This window comes from Trichomycterus rosablanca, chromosome 1 (assembly GCF_030014385.1).
Source record: "Trichomycterus rosablanca isolate fTriRos1 chromosome 1, fTriRos1.hap1, whole genome shotgun sequence".
Classification (NCBI taxonomy): domain Eukaryota; kingdom Metazoa; phylum Chordata; class Actinopteri; order Siluriformes; family Trichomycteridae; genus Trichomycterus; species Trichomycterus rosablanca.
In genome coordinates this window covers 44,863,119-44,880,238 of record NC_085988.1, presented here as the reverse complement: position 1 = coordinate 44,880,238, position 17,120 = coordinate 44,863,119, and the positions used below count along the sequence as shown (strand labels likewise).

The following is a 17,120-nucleotide window of genomic DNA, read 5'->3' as shown; positions in this document are numbered from 1 at the left end:
TTGGAAACTAAGGATTACTGTGGCCACCGTTGTCTGATTTTTCACTAAATTATGTCAGGCAGGCCAGGCAAGCGCTCACATTCTCCATATACAAAGCAATGCTGTTGTAGCACATGCAGAATGAGACCTGGCAATGTCTTGCCAAAATAACCATAAACTTTTCAGGAAAAGAGTGCCTTTCAAATGCTCATTTTTAAACCCAACATTTTGGCTGTTCTCTTACAAAGTATTGAGCCATGACCCGTCCTTGCTTGTAAAGACTGAGCCTTTGGTGGATCCTCCTTTTATACACAGTTATGATTTCCTCACCTGTAGTGCTGGACAATAATTCGATATCGATATATATCGCGATAGAAAATGTTTCAATAACGGTGATATGATTTTTAAACAAATTCGATCGATATGCATTACATCAGTGCGCTTTGCCCGTGTTACTTTTTTGCGGAAGCATTTCTGCTCGCAGGTGTTCCCACAGGGACGCAATTCAACAGCGCACCTCAAGCGAGTAGTTCTCCATCAAAACAGTGCAGTTACACACTCAACATAAATGTCAACCACCAACACAATTACAGAAAAAGTACTAGTACTGAGTACTAATACCACTTATGAATATTACTTCTTATTAGTTGTGGCGCGCTACGAATAAAGGCACCAACGGGATATTCGCGTTCCACTGTTGCCAGATTGGGCTGTTTTCCTCCTAATTGGGCGTTTTTTTTTCCAAAAACAATTTAATAGCATTTAAATAACACTTCTATTGAAAAGAGAATATTCAGTTTTAAGAAGCCCCAGCATTGTAGAAGGCTATTAAAAGTAAAGTCAATTTTCAATGCTGATTTGGCTTAATAGTGTTGGTCAGAATGTATCATATTCTTGAAAGAAAATTAAAATTTGTTTTCCATGCATTCACGCTAGCATGTTCTGGGGTTCAGATGAGTCTCATCAGTACACACAAGTTTGCAATCAAATGATCAAGTATTGCAAAGGAATATCTTTGAAATATCTGTTAAGGTTATAGGCTATATTTTAGTTTTTCACAGGGAAAATGAGGAAAAAATAAAAAGCTTATTATGCTTGATGTAATTCTACATGGTACTCACTGCCTGTATAGGTAAACAAGTGAGTGACCAAAACACTACTAGATCAACAGCTACTAGCCACATACAAAAATAAGGTATCAGACAGTTTCTGTGCCACCCCTGTGTGAGCAATGGTCTCAGTCTGGCCACCCCTATGAAAACTGTCTGGCTCCGCCACTGTCCACAGTTGAAAAAGAAGCAGACGAAATAGCTGATAAGAGAGGAAGGACTAATTCATTGGTGTATTCAGCTTGTATTTCTTGCCAGAAACCAAAAAAGTGGTTTGCAGGTACAGCCATCCAATTTTGGTGTTTTTGGCAGTTTTTCTGACATTTGTGTTATTCATATCGATATCGGAATTATATCGTATCGACCGAAATTAGGAATTATATCGTGATATAAATTTTAGCCATATCGTCCAGCCCTACTCACCTGTTACCTGTCACCTGCTTATTTGGAATGTTTCGAAACTTAACTTTAATATACTATAAACTTATTTTACCTCTGTTACAAGTTTTTTGAGTGTGCTTTAGGCACCAAATTCGAAGTCATTTGTACCTTTGTCAGTTAAATTAAGGTTTAATAGAGTAAACAAAACACATGTTCTTTAAGATCTATTGCATTTTTCAAAATGTCCCAACTTTTTTGGAAATGGGGTTCGTAATTCTATGCAAATAGTTTTTTGTCGGATCACTGACTGTACCTACAGCTAGCATAGCATCTTTTATGTATAGAATCATGCTACATCAGCTTGAACTTCAATATGTTGAACTTGAACTGATTGTTGAACTCATTTGTCCTACCCACAGTTTAAGAAAGCCCCTCTATGGTGTGAGGATTTGGGTGTGGGTATCACAGCCACCCTCGCTCACTACTGAATGATTTCTCTGTCTCTATCTTTTCATCATCATTGCACATTTTTTTCTTGTGCATTAGAAGAGAACCAGTAACTGTGGGAGACGCATTATATAATACTTTGTGTTTGAGTATATTAATAAAAAGCACCATGTTTTATTTTTGTATTTGTGTGTATAAATGAGCATGAACTCATCTGCAGAACTAAAGCTAGATCAGTACAGCCACGTTTTAGAGCTAAATTTAACTTGTGTCCTAAATTACTGCTCTCTTTCAGGCCTGTATCGATGAGAACGCTGAGATGGTGCAGTTTCTTGTGGAAAGCGGGAGTAATGTTAATAGAGGAGACAATGAGGGCTGGACACCCCTTCATGCAGCTGCTTCCTGTGGCTTCATCCAAATCGCAAAGTCAGTGTGTGTGTGTTGTGTCTGTTGTGTTGTGTATAGTGTGCCATCATATATAATTATAATGGATCATAGTCTCTATTTTGTGCATCAAGTAGTGCTGGAAACAAAATAAAGGGCAGACGTTAAACCTAGGTTATGCAAACAATCAACATACTAGAAGGGCACTTGTTGCACCTTTATCTGAGCTTGTAGGCTTATACTGAAATATTTATTCGTGTTTGCAAGTAACACATTTTCACTTAGTATTTAAGTCAAGAGGTCCCACTTTGGGCCACTTCATTGGACAGTCTCCTAAGTGGTATATAAAGTAACCAATGAGAATCAGCCAGGTAACGATTATTCCCTAAATTAAAATATGGGGGTTGAAGCATTGTGTTATGGTGATGCTTATTATCAGCAGGGACTGGTAGTCTGCTCATTGTTAATGTGGCAATTACTGTACTGTAATTTTCAAATGTGTTTTCAATTAACCAGTTTATCAAGTTCAGAAGAAAAATTAAGAATGCCTTTGTTTGACATATATACATATAAACATGCATAGTACAATGCAATTCTTTTACTGCATATCAACTGGGATTAGAGTGCAGGGTCAGCCATTGTATGGCACTGTTGGGGAAGAGGACCGTGCTCAAGGGCCCAACAGTGGTGGCATAGCAGAGCCTGGATTTGAACCACAAGTCTTTTTGATTAATAGCCTAAAGCTCTACCCACTAGGGTACTACTATTCCCAGTTGAACTGATGGTGTATAAATGTCTGTTTGCTTATCTTTAGTCTTACCTTCAAAGTTAAGTTTTTAATTAATACATTTTGTCATGATTTAACAAAAACAATTAGAAAAATAGTGAAATACAGTCACTGTTTCCGTTCATTTCATTGACCAAATTACAAAGAAATCACTTTTAATGTTTTGGCCTTCTAACTTCATTGTATTATGTGTGTAAATGTGATTTCTGAAATACATTAAAATAGCTAGGACGGTGTAAATATGTGAAAAGTTTATAGATAATTTGGATGCTGAGGTCTTAAGCACCCGACAGCTGTACTATCTACCAACCAAGCACCCCATAGACATGCTGGGTGGTCGAGTTATCAGCACAAAATATGATCTTTATTGTACACAATACTTACATCTTTGTACCTGTCTCTTTTAGGTAAAATATGGCTAAATTTGTTAGATTGGGTGTCCACTTACTTTTGGTTGTATAGTGTAGCTACTTGTATACATTTTTTGACTGTACCACTGTATACATTAGTTAGTTCTGTGTGCTTCCCTTGCAGGTACTTGATAGAGCATGGTGCTCAGGTTGGAGCAGTGAACAGTGAGGGGGAACTTCCTCTGGATGTGGCCACTGAGGATGTAATGGAAAGGCTGCTGAAGGCAGAGATCAAAAAACAGGGTGAGAGGCGGAGAGAGGAGGATGAAAGAGAGCTGAGGGATTAACAAAGTGAAAGAATTACTATGTCAGGTTCTGCAAAAAAGAAAATGGGGAGGAAAATCAAAGTACACAGAGATCATTGGCCTACAAAATCCATTTTTGAAAAAAATTTATATCACTGAATCTGTAATTTGTTAATTTTCTTTTTATTTAACTGACAAAAGTAGAAACGATTTCCAATGTTTTCCAGTGTTGTCACTAATCAATTTTATTCTATTTTATTAATATAAACACATAAAACAGACTTTTAAAAAGTTGGGACAGAGGCAAAATAAGAGTGAAACATAGAAATAGAATATTCAAGTCATAGCGTTCCACAAGAAGCAGGTAAATTGGTAACACGTGAGGGAATCATGAATGGGTATAAAGGTATGATCCACCAAAGGATCAGTCTTAAATTGCCAGTCAGTTCAATAAGAACATTTCTCAATGCAAGATTGCAAATAATTTAGTCTTTCATCTTTGACTGTTGATAGTGTTGTGATTCTGGGAATCTGAAGAGATCTCAGTCCATGTAGGGCAAAGCCAGAAACCACTGTTGAGCGTGTGTGTGCCCCTTGAGCTCTCAGACATTGCATGAGAAACCGTCATGCTACTGTAATTCATATATAGCTACATGGGCTCGGGGGTACTTCAGAAAACCGTTGCCTGAAGTAATCCAACCTAAAAACTATTACACAAAGATAAAAAAGTTGGGCAAGGGGCAATATAAGAAATTTGTAAATTGCATAGGTGATGTCATTATGATTGGGTACAAAAGCAACATCAGTGAAAGGAACATCAGTGTTTATGAGCAAGAATTGGTAGATTCCTGCCACACACTATGGGTCTGTTTGAAAACCTAGTGAGCTGCCTAAATAGAGAGGATTCTAATAAGTCATCGACTTATAAGTCAGGTAATTCAAACACACTACTTAGACAGCGATTCCATCAGTTTTCACTAACTAAGCTAACACAGTTAGCTTCATGCCATTCAATCCAATGGGATGAGGTTGCACAACGCGCTAGCATGTCAACTAACATCTCCCTCTGTGTACCGAAAACGGTTACATTTGTTCATGAGCCTGAATTTGCAAATAAATACACTTGTGCATGTTTATACGAATTAAAAATCGATGATGATTTATTTACGTTGCCCCGGATTGTCCGCCATATTTGTAATTTTTTGTGAGAAAAGTTGTGCCGCACTGAATGCTGGGATTGCCTTCACCGCTAAGGCAGCATTGGATGCTCCCTTGTTGTTCTGTCAAAATTACGTTCAAATTTAAGGTGCCTTACTAGGGAGCATTGTAAGGCATCTAAGAATTCGAACAGACTTCTTTTCGGGAGAGCGCGTAGGATAACGTAAAATGCTGTCTATGTAGAGAGCTCACTAGGTTTTCGAACACACCCAATGTAAGCAAATAGTTGTCATTTTAGAACAGTAATTGTCAATGCATGATTACAATAAATTTAGGATTTAGAGATCTACAGTCCATAAAATTATTAAAAGATTCAGAGAATCCTGAGAAATATCTGTCTGAAGGGCAAGGCCAAAAACCAGTATGGAATTAAAAAAATAAACAACTCTTGTCAGTAAACACAGTTAGTTGCTACAACTACAAATGCATAACATGAATCCACTATGCAAAGCCAGAGCCATATATTAACATCTAGATACGCCACCAGCTTTTCTGGGTTCGAGCTTATCTGTGATGGACTGATGTACCATGGTCAGTCTTTCAGATTGTTTTTGCAAATAATTGATGATTATCTCCTTTTGTCTCTTTTAGGTGTGGATGTGGAGCAGGCCAGGAGAGAGGAGGAGAGGGTGATGATGCAAGATGCTATGGCTGTTTTGGCAGAAGGTGGCCGTCTTGTTCCTCACCCCAACACCAAGGCCACCGCGCTGCATGTAGCCGCTGCTAAAGGCTACATCGAAGTGCTTAAGTGAGTGTGCATGGTTTGCTGCCCAACTCGACTCAATTTAGTTCATTTTTTTTAATTGGATGAACTTAATTAATATAGGATTTATGTATTTTATATAGTGTTTGGATCAGAATTGAGTTACCCTTTGTCTCATGAGCACTGGGCCTTTTATCCCCAGTGACTTACAGTACTGTGGCAGTTTATTGTCTAAGCGATTGAGGGTTAAGGCCCTTGCTCAAGCGCCCAACAGTGGCAACCTGGCAATGATGGGGTTTGAACCAGCAACCTTTCGATTGCTTAACCACTAGGCTACAACTGCCCCAATCCAAATGACTTACAATTATCACTGAATACAGTTCAAGCAATTGAGGGTTAAGGAGGGTTAAGCCTTGCTCTGGAGTCCAACAGTGGCAACTTGGTGATAGTGTGGCTTGAACCGGCAACCTTATGATTTCTAATCCAGTACATTAACTGCTGAGCTACCATTTCCCTATGCTATGCTATGCTAGTGTTTTAATTTAAATTGACCTGATGGCCTCAAGCAGAGCTCAGTTGTTACCAAGTTTGAATTGCATGATGAGCTAAATCCTTAGAAAACTGGAAGCTAATGGCGGACGCATTACGCGTGCAAAAGCGCACTTTGCGTTGCCATGTCTCACCTTTGTACATGTAGCCTTGAATACTAGACACATTTCTGTGTGTGTGGCAGGGTGTTGCTGAAGTGCAAATTGCAAATTGACAGTAAGGACAGTGATGGATGGACAGCCCTGCATGGCGCTGCTCACTGGGGACAGGAGGAGTCGTGCACTCTCCTTGCGGAACATATGTGTGACATGAACGCCGTCAATAATGTGGTAAGGACAGGCAAACTCTGGCTGTTTCAGACTTTGGTTAATTCCAATGCTGCATCCTGCTGCATCAAGAATTTCTATATTTATGCTCCTAGGGTCAAACTGCACTGGATGTTGCTGATGAAAATCTAGTGGAAATTTTGGAAGAGCTGCAGAAAAAGCAAAATGCAGTAAGTGTGTGCAGTGTGGTATGTACCACATTAAACAGGCTTATCTTATCACCCTACTCTCTCTGGTTTATGTTAAAGAAAAGGTTATCTGGGCTGGAACACGTTTGGAAAGCCAGTTGGTAGTAACACACACACACACGTGTATATACACACACACAGCAGTGAGTTATGGTGCAGCCAGTCTCGAGCCAGAAGCCGTATAAGGACTTCACACAATAGGGCCTCAAACGGTGTTTATCTTAGCTTTGCGTATTGTTCTTTTGGCATTTAATTACATCAGAAGGCTTACTGTATGGCTGCACACTTTTGCTTAGATTACCAGGGACTTACGGAGTGGTAAGATAGGGTTGAGCAGGTTTTGTTGCTGTTTCATCTCCCTGTCATCTGTAAATCCTCAGATGCGTACAGAGAGGCAGAAGATACAGGTCCCTGTTATTGAAACCAGCCCACCCATCTCTATGGCCCCGGTTCGACCTCGCAGGTAACACGCACCCATACCTACAGAGTGTGTATCTGATGTGGTCTGCATGTTATTTTACCCACCGGCTCCTGCCACACGAAAAGACCCAGGATTTAATATGCATGCTTACATGGACACAGATGGAGACACAGTAGTGTGATGTGCGATGTTGGCAACATACCCTGGGATTCCAAGTGACACATCGAGGGCATTGAAAGCTTTTAATGCCATAGCTAATTGAAAATCTAGTGTTTTAATTACACGGACTGGTCATAGCACATTATGGTGATATATAAGCCATGTTTTCTCTAAAGCTATACACAACCCAGCACATTCTTTCGAGAACAAATTCCAGGCAGTGTTATCAACCTGGTAAGGCATCCAAACAGGCATGATCAGCTGTGCCTGAGGGAGGGCGGTCGACTGATCTTTAAAGGCATTGTTCAGTTGCGACCAGCACTTATGGTGGGGTATTTGTGGAGTTCATAGCATGTCTCTCCGTACCAGGAGAGAAGAGGTGGCACTTAACTGCACACCTGTCGAAGGGGGCATGTGATAGTCTCAGCTCTCTTTGGCCTGCACCATCTGCTGTTTGGTCTAGGTGTCGGCACTAGTGGGGTGTTTTAGACTTTCTAGCATGCCTTTCTGTATAGTTGCTAGCAGTGACAACATGCGGTTTTAAATTGTATGCAAGTTAGAGGTGGTGCCTTATAGCCTCATTGCTGTGCACACACACTGCACTGCTTTCACTTAAAGAATACAAAGGCTTTTTACTAAGCTACATTGCTAAAGCAAAAATAATTCATTATCATTTTATATCGCCTTTTTAATTTGAGTAGGTTTGTTCCAACACAAGTCTCTCTCTCTCTCTCTCTCTCTCTCTCTCTCTCTCTCTCTCCCTCTCTATCACACACACTGTAAGAGTTCAAAATGACTAGATACAGTAGGTCAAATAAATGACAGGTCTTACCCTGATTTAATGAGATATTTTTGACCTACATAAATGCCCCCCTTTAATATTATTAGCTCTGAGTAATTAGATTGCTTTGGGTTGGATTTGGATCTGTTACAGTTAGCTTGGCTGTAAGTGCCTCCTAGGTATTTTCACTCAGTGGTGAACATTACAAATGATATCACTAATTAAACAAATTAAGCTCTCTGCCTGACAGGCAGCTAGAAAACCTCCAACATCACAGACAGGTGTGTTCAAAAACAGCCAGTGGTTAATAGTACACTGCTCAAATTGAATCACACCTGAGTCACACAAAGTAGTGTGTTTATGGATAAACATGTGGATGCTTTTTGAAGATGATAAATGAAAGCAATAGCTCAGTAAGTGGCCAACAGGAGAAAATATGAAGGTATTGAACTTCATGAAGAAGTAACAGGAGTAACAGTGATTTAGAATTTTATTGTAAAATGAAAAGAACAGTGTGCAATTCAGTCAGTTATAAGCCAGTTGCTTGTTATTGAATTGAGAATTAGGTGTAAGTAAAGACAGTAAACAGGCAATGTTGTTTATGGTGTAAACTTTACCAGCTCTCTGTAGCATTTGATAAATGGCACTTCATGTGTGTTATGACGTTTCACTTTATTTATAGTCTTTAAATTACTGTGTAAATGATGCAAAGCCAATACTGGTGCTGGTTATAATGTTTTTAGTTTTGGGTGTAAAAGGGGGATGTTTAAATATTTTCCTAATCAGTAGTTAAACACACATTCCTGATTCACTGTTACTCTGAATTTTATTCAGGAAAAAAATTGACCATTACCCAAAGGGCTTTGTTAACATCTTATTTCTCATGCAATAATTTTGACGTTCGGAATGCCAAAAGCTCTCACAGCAGTCAAACTGCCTGCGCACATGTTTTCACCTCATTTGTTGTGTTGCTGTCACTGATTGGCTGCTTTGCATGTCACTCGTGTGCTGTTGGCTATGGTGGCCTACCCCTGCAGGACTTCCATCTCTCGTTTGAGCAGCAAGGATAAGATCACTTTGCACGAAAAAGAGAAGCACCCTGCACCTGCCCTCCAGACTCCAACCACAGAGGAAGAAGAGGAGGAGCCTAACAGCCAGAACCGTCCAGCTGCTCCATCCAAAACGTCCAGCAGCTCCAGCTCAGAGGAGGAGAGTGAATCAGAGAGCGATGCTGAATCAGGTGAGCACAAACAAGTGCTTTTGTAAACTTGAAGTGTGTAGCCACATCCAGAAGTGTTGAACGGGCAAAGCAAGGAGTCTTTTAGAATAGTTGCGATCCATTCAAAAATTCAAATGGCTGTGTTCTGTTTCAGAAAAAGCCAAAACCAGAGAGCTGATCAACAACCTGAATAACAAGCGCAACAGTGCCACTCCTATAACAACAACCACCACAACCACTAGTACCACAACAAACCAGGTTAAAAAGGTACGTACATGTTCTTTAAGCCTACAAAAAAACAGCAGTGTTGTTGTGAAAACCAGACATCCTGTGCACATGTTTGTTTGTTTATTAGGATTTTAACGTCATGTTTTACACTTTGGTTACATTCATGACAGGGAACGGTAGTTACTCATTACACAAGATTCATCAGTTCACAAGGTTATATCGAACGCACTCATGGACAATTTAGTGTCTCCAATTCACCTCACTAGCATGTCTTTGGACTGTGGGAGGAAACCAGAGCATCCGGAGTAAACCCACGCAGACACAGGGAGAACATGCAAACTCCACACAGAAAGGACCCGGACCTCCCCACCTGGGGATCGAACCCAGGACCTTCTTGCTGTGAGGTGCCCCATGCTGTGCACATATACACTTAAATTTAAATGCGTCTTTTGATCTATTTGCACACATTTCATGTGACACTGCCATTTGTTTGACTTTCAACTGGTCATTTTCACACACTGGGCAGCACATAATTATTGTTTACACAGACCCAGTCCATCCAAACTGCAAGAATTTTTTTTTTAAATTTGGTAAATCTTGAATATTCAATTTATTGCTGCATTAAGATAGTATGCATCCTGGGATGCATGATTAAATCACTATTACATTGAGCTTCCCCTTCACAATGCGTTAAATTATTTACTCCTGTTTGTGTGTGTGTTTGTGTGTGTTTGTGTGTGTGTGTGTTTGTGTGTGTGTGTGTGTGTGTGTGTGTGTGTGTGTGTAGTCAGAGCCAGTGCGGGCTACAGTACATGAGGCTCCAGGTTCATGGAGGACCTCCCTGCGTAAAGCAGGCAGCTCGGTTACTCTGGGGTCATCAGGAGTGTCTGACACAGTAGCGGAGGCCCTGCGCGGCACTGAGAGCACCACCAACCCAGGAATGAGCCGCTCAGCCTCCAGTCCAAGACTTAGCTCAGATACTGACACAAAGGTAATACACCATACATTATCATTTATTCGTTCAGTACATACACATCACATAAAGTGGAGAAGCGCCACATAAAAAGAAGCTTGGCTTTGCTATCGCAGTTTGTCAGCTGTATGTTGTGAGGATGTCAAGACTGCCAATTGAAAACATTTTGTATCTAAGTCCAGTGTCCGAAGATGCATAACTTTGTATGGAAGCATCTGGACCTGTTGTCAGTAAATGAAAGTATTATGGGTCTGATGTTTCAACTTTTGTCCCCCTTTATCTAGTCATTTCCAATTTCCCATTGTGAATCAGTTGCCACTTGCAACAATTGCCCAATCTGATCAACGAGAGCTGAATCTTTCTTATCACTTGCCAGTGTTAGTTTCCACACAGGGCTGTGTCGCACACAATAAGCCATGTTACAGTCTATGTGATTAAGGTTTGTGAGTTTGAAGCTCAGCAGAGCTACTGACCTGGCCGGGCGTCCACACAAACATAATTGGGTATGATCGCAGTGGTGTGCTTCTAACCCATCAGTAGCAAACTGTGACTTAAACCTTGACCAGATATATACACTACCGCTCACAAGTTTGGGATCACTGTGAAATGTTCTTGTTTTCAGTGGAAACACACATGAGATTAGGAAATATAGCAAATAAACAGGACATGCAGACATTGTCAGAGTAAGAAATTTTTATTTTAATGGAAATGATGACTGTGTACTTCAGACTTTGCCTTCATCAAAAAAGCCACCTTTTGCGGCAATTACAGCCTGGCAGACCCTAGGCATTCTAGCTGTCAGTTTTTCGAGGTGATCTGATGTGATTTCACCCCATGCTTCCTGGAGCATCTCCCATAACATGGATTGGCTTGATGCAGTCTTCCTCCGTACCATACGGTCCAGCTGCTCCCACAACAGCTCAATAGGGTTCAGATCCGGAGACTGTGCTGGCCACTCCATTACAGTCAGAATTCTGGCTGACTCCTTATTTTTTAAATATTGCTGACACATTTTGGAGGTGTGTTTGGGGTCATTATCCTGTTGTAGGATGAAATTGGCCCCAATCAAGTGCTGTCCACAGGGTATGGCATTGCATTGCAAAATCTTGTGGTAGCCTTCCTTCTTCAAAATCCCTTCGACTCTATATAAATCTCCTATTTTACCACCTCCAAAGCATCCCCAGATCATCACGCTGCCTCCACCATGCGTGACAGATGGCATTAAGTATTGGTCTTGCATCTTTTCATTGTTCCTGCGCCTCACAAATGTTCTTCAGTTTGATCCAAAGACCTCAAACTTGGACTCATCTGTCCACAACACCTTCTTCCAGTCTTCCAGTGTCCAATGTCTTTTCTCTTTGGCCCATCGCAGCCTTTTCTTTTTTATTGGCCAGTGTGAGGTATGGCTTTTTCTTGGCAATTCTGCCATGAAGTCCAGCATCCTGATCGCCTCTTCACCGTTGATGCTGACACTGGTGTTTGACGGGTTCCATTTAGTGCAGCTCTCAGTTGACAACCTGTGAGGCATCTTTGTCTCAAACTGCACAGTCTAAGATATTTATCTGCTTGTACAGTTGTGCATCGGGGCCTCCCACTCCTTTTTCTGTCCTTGTTAGAGCCAGTTTGTGCTACTCTCTGAAGGGAGTAGTTAACAGCATGGTAAGATATTTTAAGTTTCTTTGCAGTATCTCACATTGAGTAGCCTTCCTTTCTTAACACAGCAATAGACTGATGAGTCTCCAAAGAAAGTCGTTTCTTTCTGGCCATTTTGAGCCTGTAAGCAAGCCAACAACTGCTGATGCTTCAGATACTAAACTAACCTGGACTGTTGTGCCCCCTTTTATGCTCCCTTATTAGTATAACGTTTTTCAGCTGTGCAACAAAATTAAAAAAGGTTTTCCTAACAATCAATTAGCCTAATAACATTCTTAACTTGGATTGGCGGCCGTACCAGGAGATTGAGGCAGAGGACTGAATTGCTGATAATAGGACTATATGCAAAATAGGCCTCTATACAAAAATAGGCTTTAATGCAAACATTTTCATTCTTTAAAAATCATCTGATACATTTAAATTAATCGTGTAATGGACTAAATTGTTTGTGAATTGCATGAAAATGTGTTTTTCTTTGGAAAAGAGGGAAATTTGCAAGTGATCTCAAACACACACACACATTATATATACAGTGTATCACAAAAGTGAGTGCACCCCTCACATTTCTGCAAATATTTCATTATATCTTTTCATGGGACATCACTATAGACATGAAACTTGGATATAACTTAGAGTAGTCAGTGTACAGCTTGTATAGCAGTGTAGATTTACTGTCTTCTGAAAATAACTCAACACACAGCCATTAATGTCTAAATAGCTGGCAACATAAGTGAGTACACCCCACAGTGAACATGTCCAAATTGTGCCCATATGTGTCATTGTCCCTCCCTGGTGTCATGTGTCAAGGTCCCAGGTGTAAATGGGGAGCAGGGCTGTTAAATTTGGTGTTTTGGGTACAATTCTCTCATACTGGCCACTGGATATTCAACATGGCACCTCATGGCAAAGAACTCTCTGAGGATGTGAGAAATAGAATTGTTGCTCTCCACAAAGATGGCCTGGGCTATAAGAAGATTGCTAACACCCTGAAACTGAGCTACAGCATGGTGGCCAAGGTCATACAGCGGTTTTCCAGGACAGGTTCCACTCGGAACAGGCTTCGCCAGGGTCGACCAAAGAAGTTGAGTCCACGTGTTCGGCGTCATATCCAGAGGTTGGCTTTAAAAAATAGACACATGAGTGCTGCCAGCATTGCTGCAGAGGTTGAAGACGTGGGAGGTCAGCCTGTCAGTGCTCAGACCATACGCCGCACACTGCATCAACTCGGTCTGCATGGTCGTCATCCCAGAAGGAAGCTGACGCACAAGAAAGCCAGCAAACAGTTTGCTGAAGACAAGCAGTCCAAGAACATGGATTACTGGAATGCCCTGTTGTCTGACGAGACCAAGATAAACTTGTTTGGCTCAGATGGTGTCCAGCATGTGTGGCGGCGCCCTGGTGAGAAGTACCAAGACAACTGTATCTTGCCTACAGTCAAGCATGGTGGTGGTAGCATCATGGTCTTGGGCTGCATGAGTGTTGCTGGCACTGGGGAGCTGCAGTTCATTGAGGGAAACATGAATTCCAACATGTACTGTGACATTCTGAAACAGAGCATGATCCCCTCCCTTCGAAAACTGGGCCTCATGGCAGTTTTCCAACAGGATAACGACCCCAAACACAACCTCCAAGATGACAACTGCCTTGCTGAGGAAGCTGAAGGTGAAGGTGATGGACTAAACCCAATTGAGCACCTGTGGCACATCCTCAAGTGGAAGGTGGAGGAGTTCAAGGTGTCTAACATCCACCAGCTCCGTGATGTCATCATGGAGGAGTGGAAGAGGATTCCAGTAGCAACCTGTGCAGCTCTGGTGAATTCCATGCCCAGGAGGGTTAAGGCAGTGCTGGATAATAATGGTGGTCACACAAAATATTGACACTTTGGGCACAATTTGGACATGTTCACTGTGGGGTGTACTCACTTATGTTGCCAGCCATTTAGACATTAATGGCTGTGTGTTGAGTTATTTTCAGAAGACAGTAAATCTACACTGCTATACAAGCTGTACACTGACTACTCTAAGTTATATCCAAGTTTCATGTCTATAGTGTTGTCCCATGAAAAGATATAATGAAATATTTGCAGAAATGTGAGGGGTGTACTCACTTTTGTGATACACTGTATATATATAGTATATATATATACAGGGGTTGGACAAAATAACTGAAACATCTAAATCATTTTAGTGTGGTAGGTTTCATGGCTAAATTGGACCAGTCTGGTGGCCAATCTTCATTAATTGCACATTGCACCAGTAAGAGCAGAGTGTGAAGGTTCAATTAGCAGGGTAAGAGCACAGTTTTGCTCAAAATATTGCAATGCACACAACATTATGGGTGACATACCAGAGTTCAAAAGAGGACAAATTGTTGGTGCACGTCTTGCTGGCGCATCTGTGACCAAGACAACAAGTCTTTGTGATGTATCAAGAGCCACGGTATCCAGGGTAATGTCAGCATACCACCAAGAAGGACAAACCACATCCAACAGGATTAACTGTGGACGCAAGAGGAAGCTGTCTGAAAGGGATGTTCGGGTGCTAACCCGGATTGTATCCAAAAAACATAAAACCACGGCTGCCCAAATCACGGCAGAATTAAATGTGCACCTCAACTCTCCTGTTTCCACCAGAACTGTCCGTCGGGAGCTCCACAGGGTCGATATACACGGCCGGGCTGCTATAGCCAAACCTTTGGTCACTCGTGCCAATGCCAAACGTCGGTTTCAATGGTGCAAGGAGCGCAAATCTTGGGCTGTGGACAATGTGAAACATGTATTGTTCTCTGATGAGTCCACCTTTACTGTTTTCCCCACATCCGGGAGAGTTACGGTGTGGAGAAGCCCCAAAGAAGCGTACCACCCAGACTGTTGCATGCCCAGAGTGAAGCATGGGGGTGGATCAGTGATGGTTTGGGCTGCCATATCATGGCATTCCCTTGGCCCAATACTTGTGCTAGATGGGCGCGTCACTGCCAAGGACTACCGAACCATTCTGGAGGACCATGTGCATCCAATGGTGGTGCCGTGTATCAGGATGACAATGCACCAATACACACAGCAAGACTGGTGAAAGATTGGTTTGATGAACATGAAAGTGAAGTTGAACATCTCCCATGGCCTGCACAGTCACCAGATCTAAATATTATTGAGCCACTTTGGGGTGTTTTGGAGAAGCGAGTCAGGAAACGTTTTCCTCCACCAGCATCACGTAGTGACCTGGCCACTATCCTGCAAGAAGAATGGCTTAAAATCCCTCTGACCACTGTGCAGGACTTGTATATGTCATTTCCAAGACGAATTGACGCTGTATTGGCCGCAAAAGGAGGCCCTACACCATACTAATAAATTATTGTGGTCTAAAACCAGGTGTTTCAGTTATTTTGTCCAACCCCTGTATATATACATACACCATGTATGAATGTGTACGATTAGTTATGCCTGTAATCCAGAATTAAGTTCTATACCGTAACAAAAAATATGAATGTAAATGTTCATGCGATGCGATGACGGTGATGTAAAATAATGTTAAAATAATTCAAAGTCCAAACATTTGAGTGGTTAACGAGAACGCTACTTTACATGTCACACAAGCTCAGTGCAAAACACGAGCACGGAAACGGTACAAATCCGATCTATTCCCTACACACCAGACAATATATTTTATAATTCACATTACACGACAGGTGAGACGTTCTTTTTTCTTAATATAGCGCTTTTATTTAGGAAAAAATAGTTCTTACATAGGCAGGAAAATCTATGGCAGACAAGAGTCAGAACAGCGGATTGGGCGTAACGTTATTATTACTGTTTGCTCCTTTTTCTCAACACTCGTGCTCGATTTACACTGAAGATATATTTAGTAAATAAGTACATGTCTGCGCATGCACGCGCTTGTGTTCATTTCCGGTTGAACTGATAAAAAATGTTGATTTTGAAAAATTAAAAGACGAGCCGTTTTTCAGTTTCTGCTTGTTAGCTCACAGCTAACGCTAGCCAGTGTGGCTCTTCACTCGTCTTTCTGTGTTATCACCTTACACCAGTGAGCACCCCACAGCCAATCAGTGAGCTCCAACCGCCTACCCCTCCCACCCCGGATGCGCGCATGTCCTAAAGTCTCAGTTTTCAAGGTAAACAAACCTGAAGCAGAAATTTGGCGCTTCACGTTTAAAAAATACCGTCACCATTTTTTAATACCGCGGTATACCGTAATACCGTCATACCGCCCAACCCTAGTCTGATCCACTCATACCAGCACAACACACACTAACACACCACCACCATGGTCCTGTGGGGGTCCTAACCATTGAAGAACAGGGTGAAAGCAGGCTAAAAGGTATGTAGAGAAACAGATGGACTACAGTCAGTAATTGTAGAACTACAAAGTGCTTCTATATGGTGGAGCTGATAAAATGGACACTGAGTGTAGAAACAAGGAGGTGGTTTTAATGTTATGGCTGATTAACATAGGTATTATGTTCAGTTCTTGCACAACTCTGTCACATTTGCTTCACTTAAAATTGCTTTTAATTTTTAAATTATATTTTAAATTTCTATTTTAATTTTTAATTCAAAAATTTCTAATTTTCTACATTTTTTAAAACATTTTTATATTTTTAATATAAATATATTTTTGTCCAATTTTGTACTAATTACTAATGTGGCCGAGCAGTCACAAAAGCATTTCACTGCCAGTTGTACTGTGTATGACTGTGTATGTGACAAATAAACTTTGATTTGATTTGAGTGCCTCCGGAACAGCTTTATTCCTTCCTGGAATGTCCTACCCCTATGTAACCCATTAAAATGATTATATTTTCAATAATTTGGCCATTCCTTGTATAACTCTTACAGTATTGCTCCCCTGCTGACAACTCATTTTGCTCTTTATTTACTGTATTTTTGACAGTAGGCATGGTCTGTTACGAAGTGCTGCTGAAGTGCACAGTATTATTAGCTGGA

The 17,120-nt window shown here is 41.2% G+C and overlaps 1 protein-coding gene across 3 annotated transcripts in view; it reads left to right on the top strand.

Moving 5' to 3' along the window:
- The window catches only part of zmp:0000001167 (protein phosphatase 1 regulatory subunit 12A), a 69,728-nt gene that overhangs the window by 32,895 nt on the left and 19,713 nt on the right, over positions 1-17,120 (top strand). For all 3 annotated transcript variants that reach the window (XR_010011473.1, XR_010011474.1, XM_062993377.1), the window contains exons 2-10: positions 2,212-2,342; positions 3,622-3,740; positions 5,552-5,708; positions 6,397-6,541; positions 6,634-6,708; positions 7,107-7,189; positions 9,125-9,327; positions 9,461-9,573; positions 10,322-10,525. Coding sequence is in view for 1 of the 3 variants with exons in the window: in XM_062993377.1 (XP_062849447.1) it covers positions 2,212-2,342; positions 3,622-3,740; positions 5,552-5,708; positions 6,397-6,541; positions 6,634-6,708; positions 7,107-7,189; positions 9,125-9,327; positions 9,461-9,573; positions 10,322-10,525 (1,230 nt within the window). In the remaining 2 variants the exon portion in view is untranslated. The remainder of the gene's footprint in view (positions 1-2,211; positions 2,343-3,621; positions 3,741-5,551; positions 5,709-6,396; positions 6,542-6,633; positions 6,709-7,106; positions 7,190-9,124; positions 9,328-9,460; positions 9,574-10,321; positions 10,526-17,120) is intronic.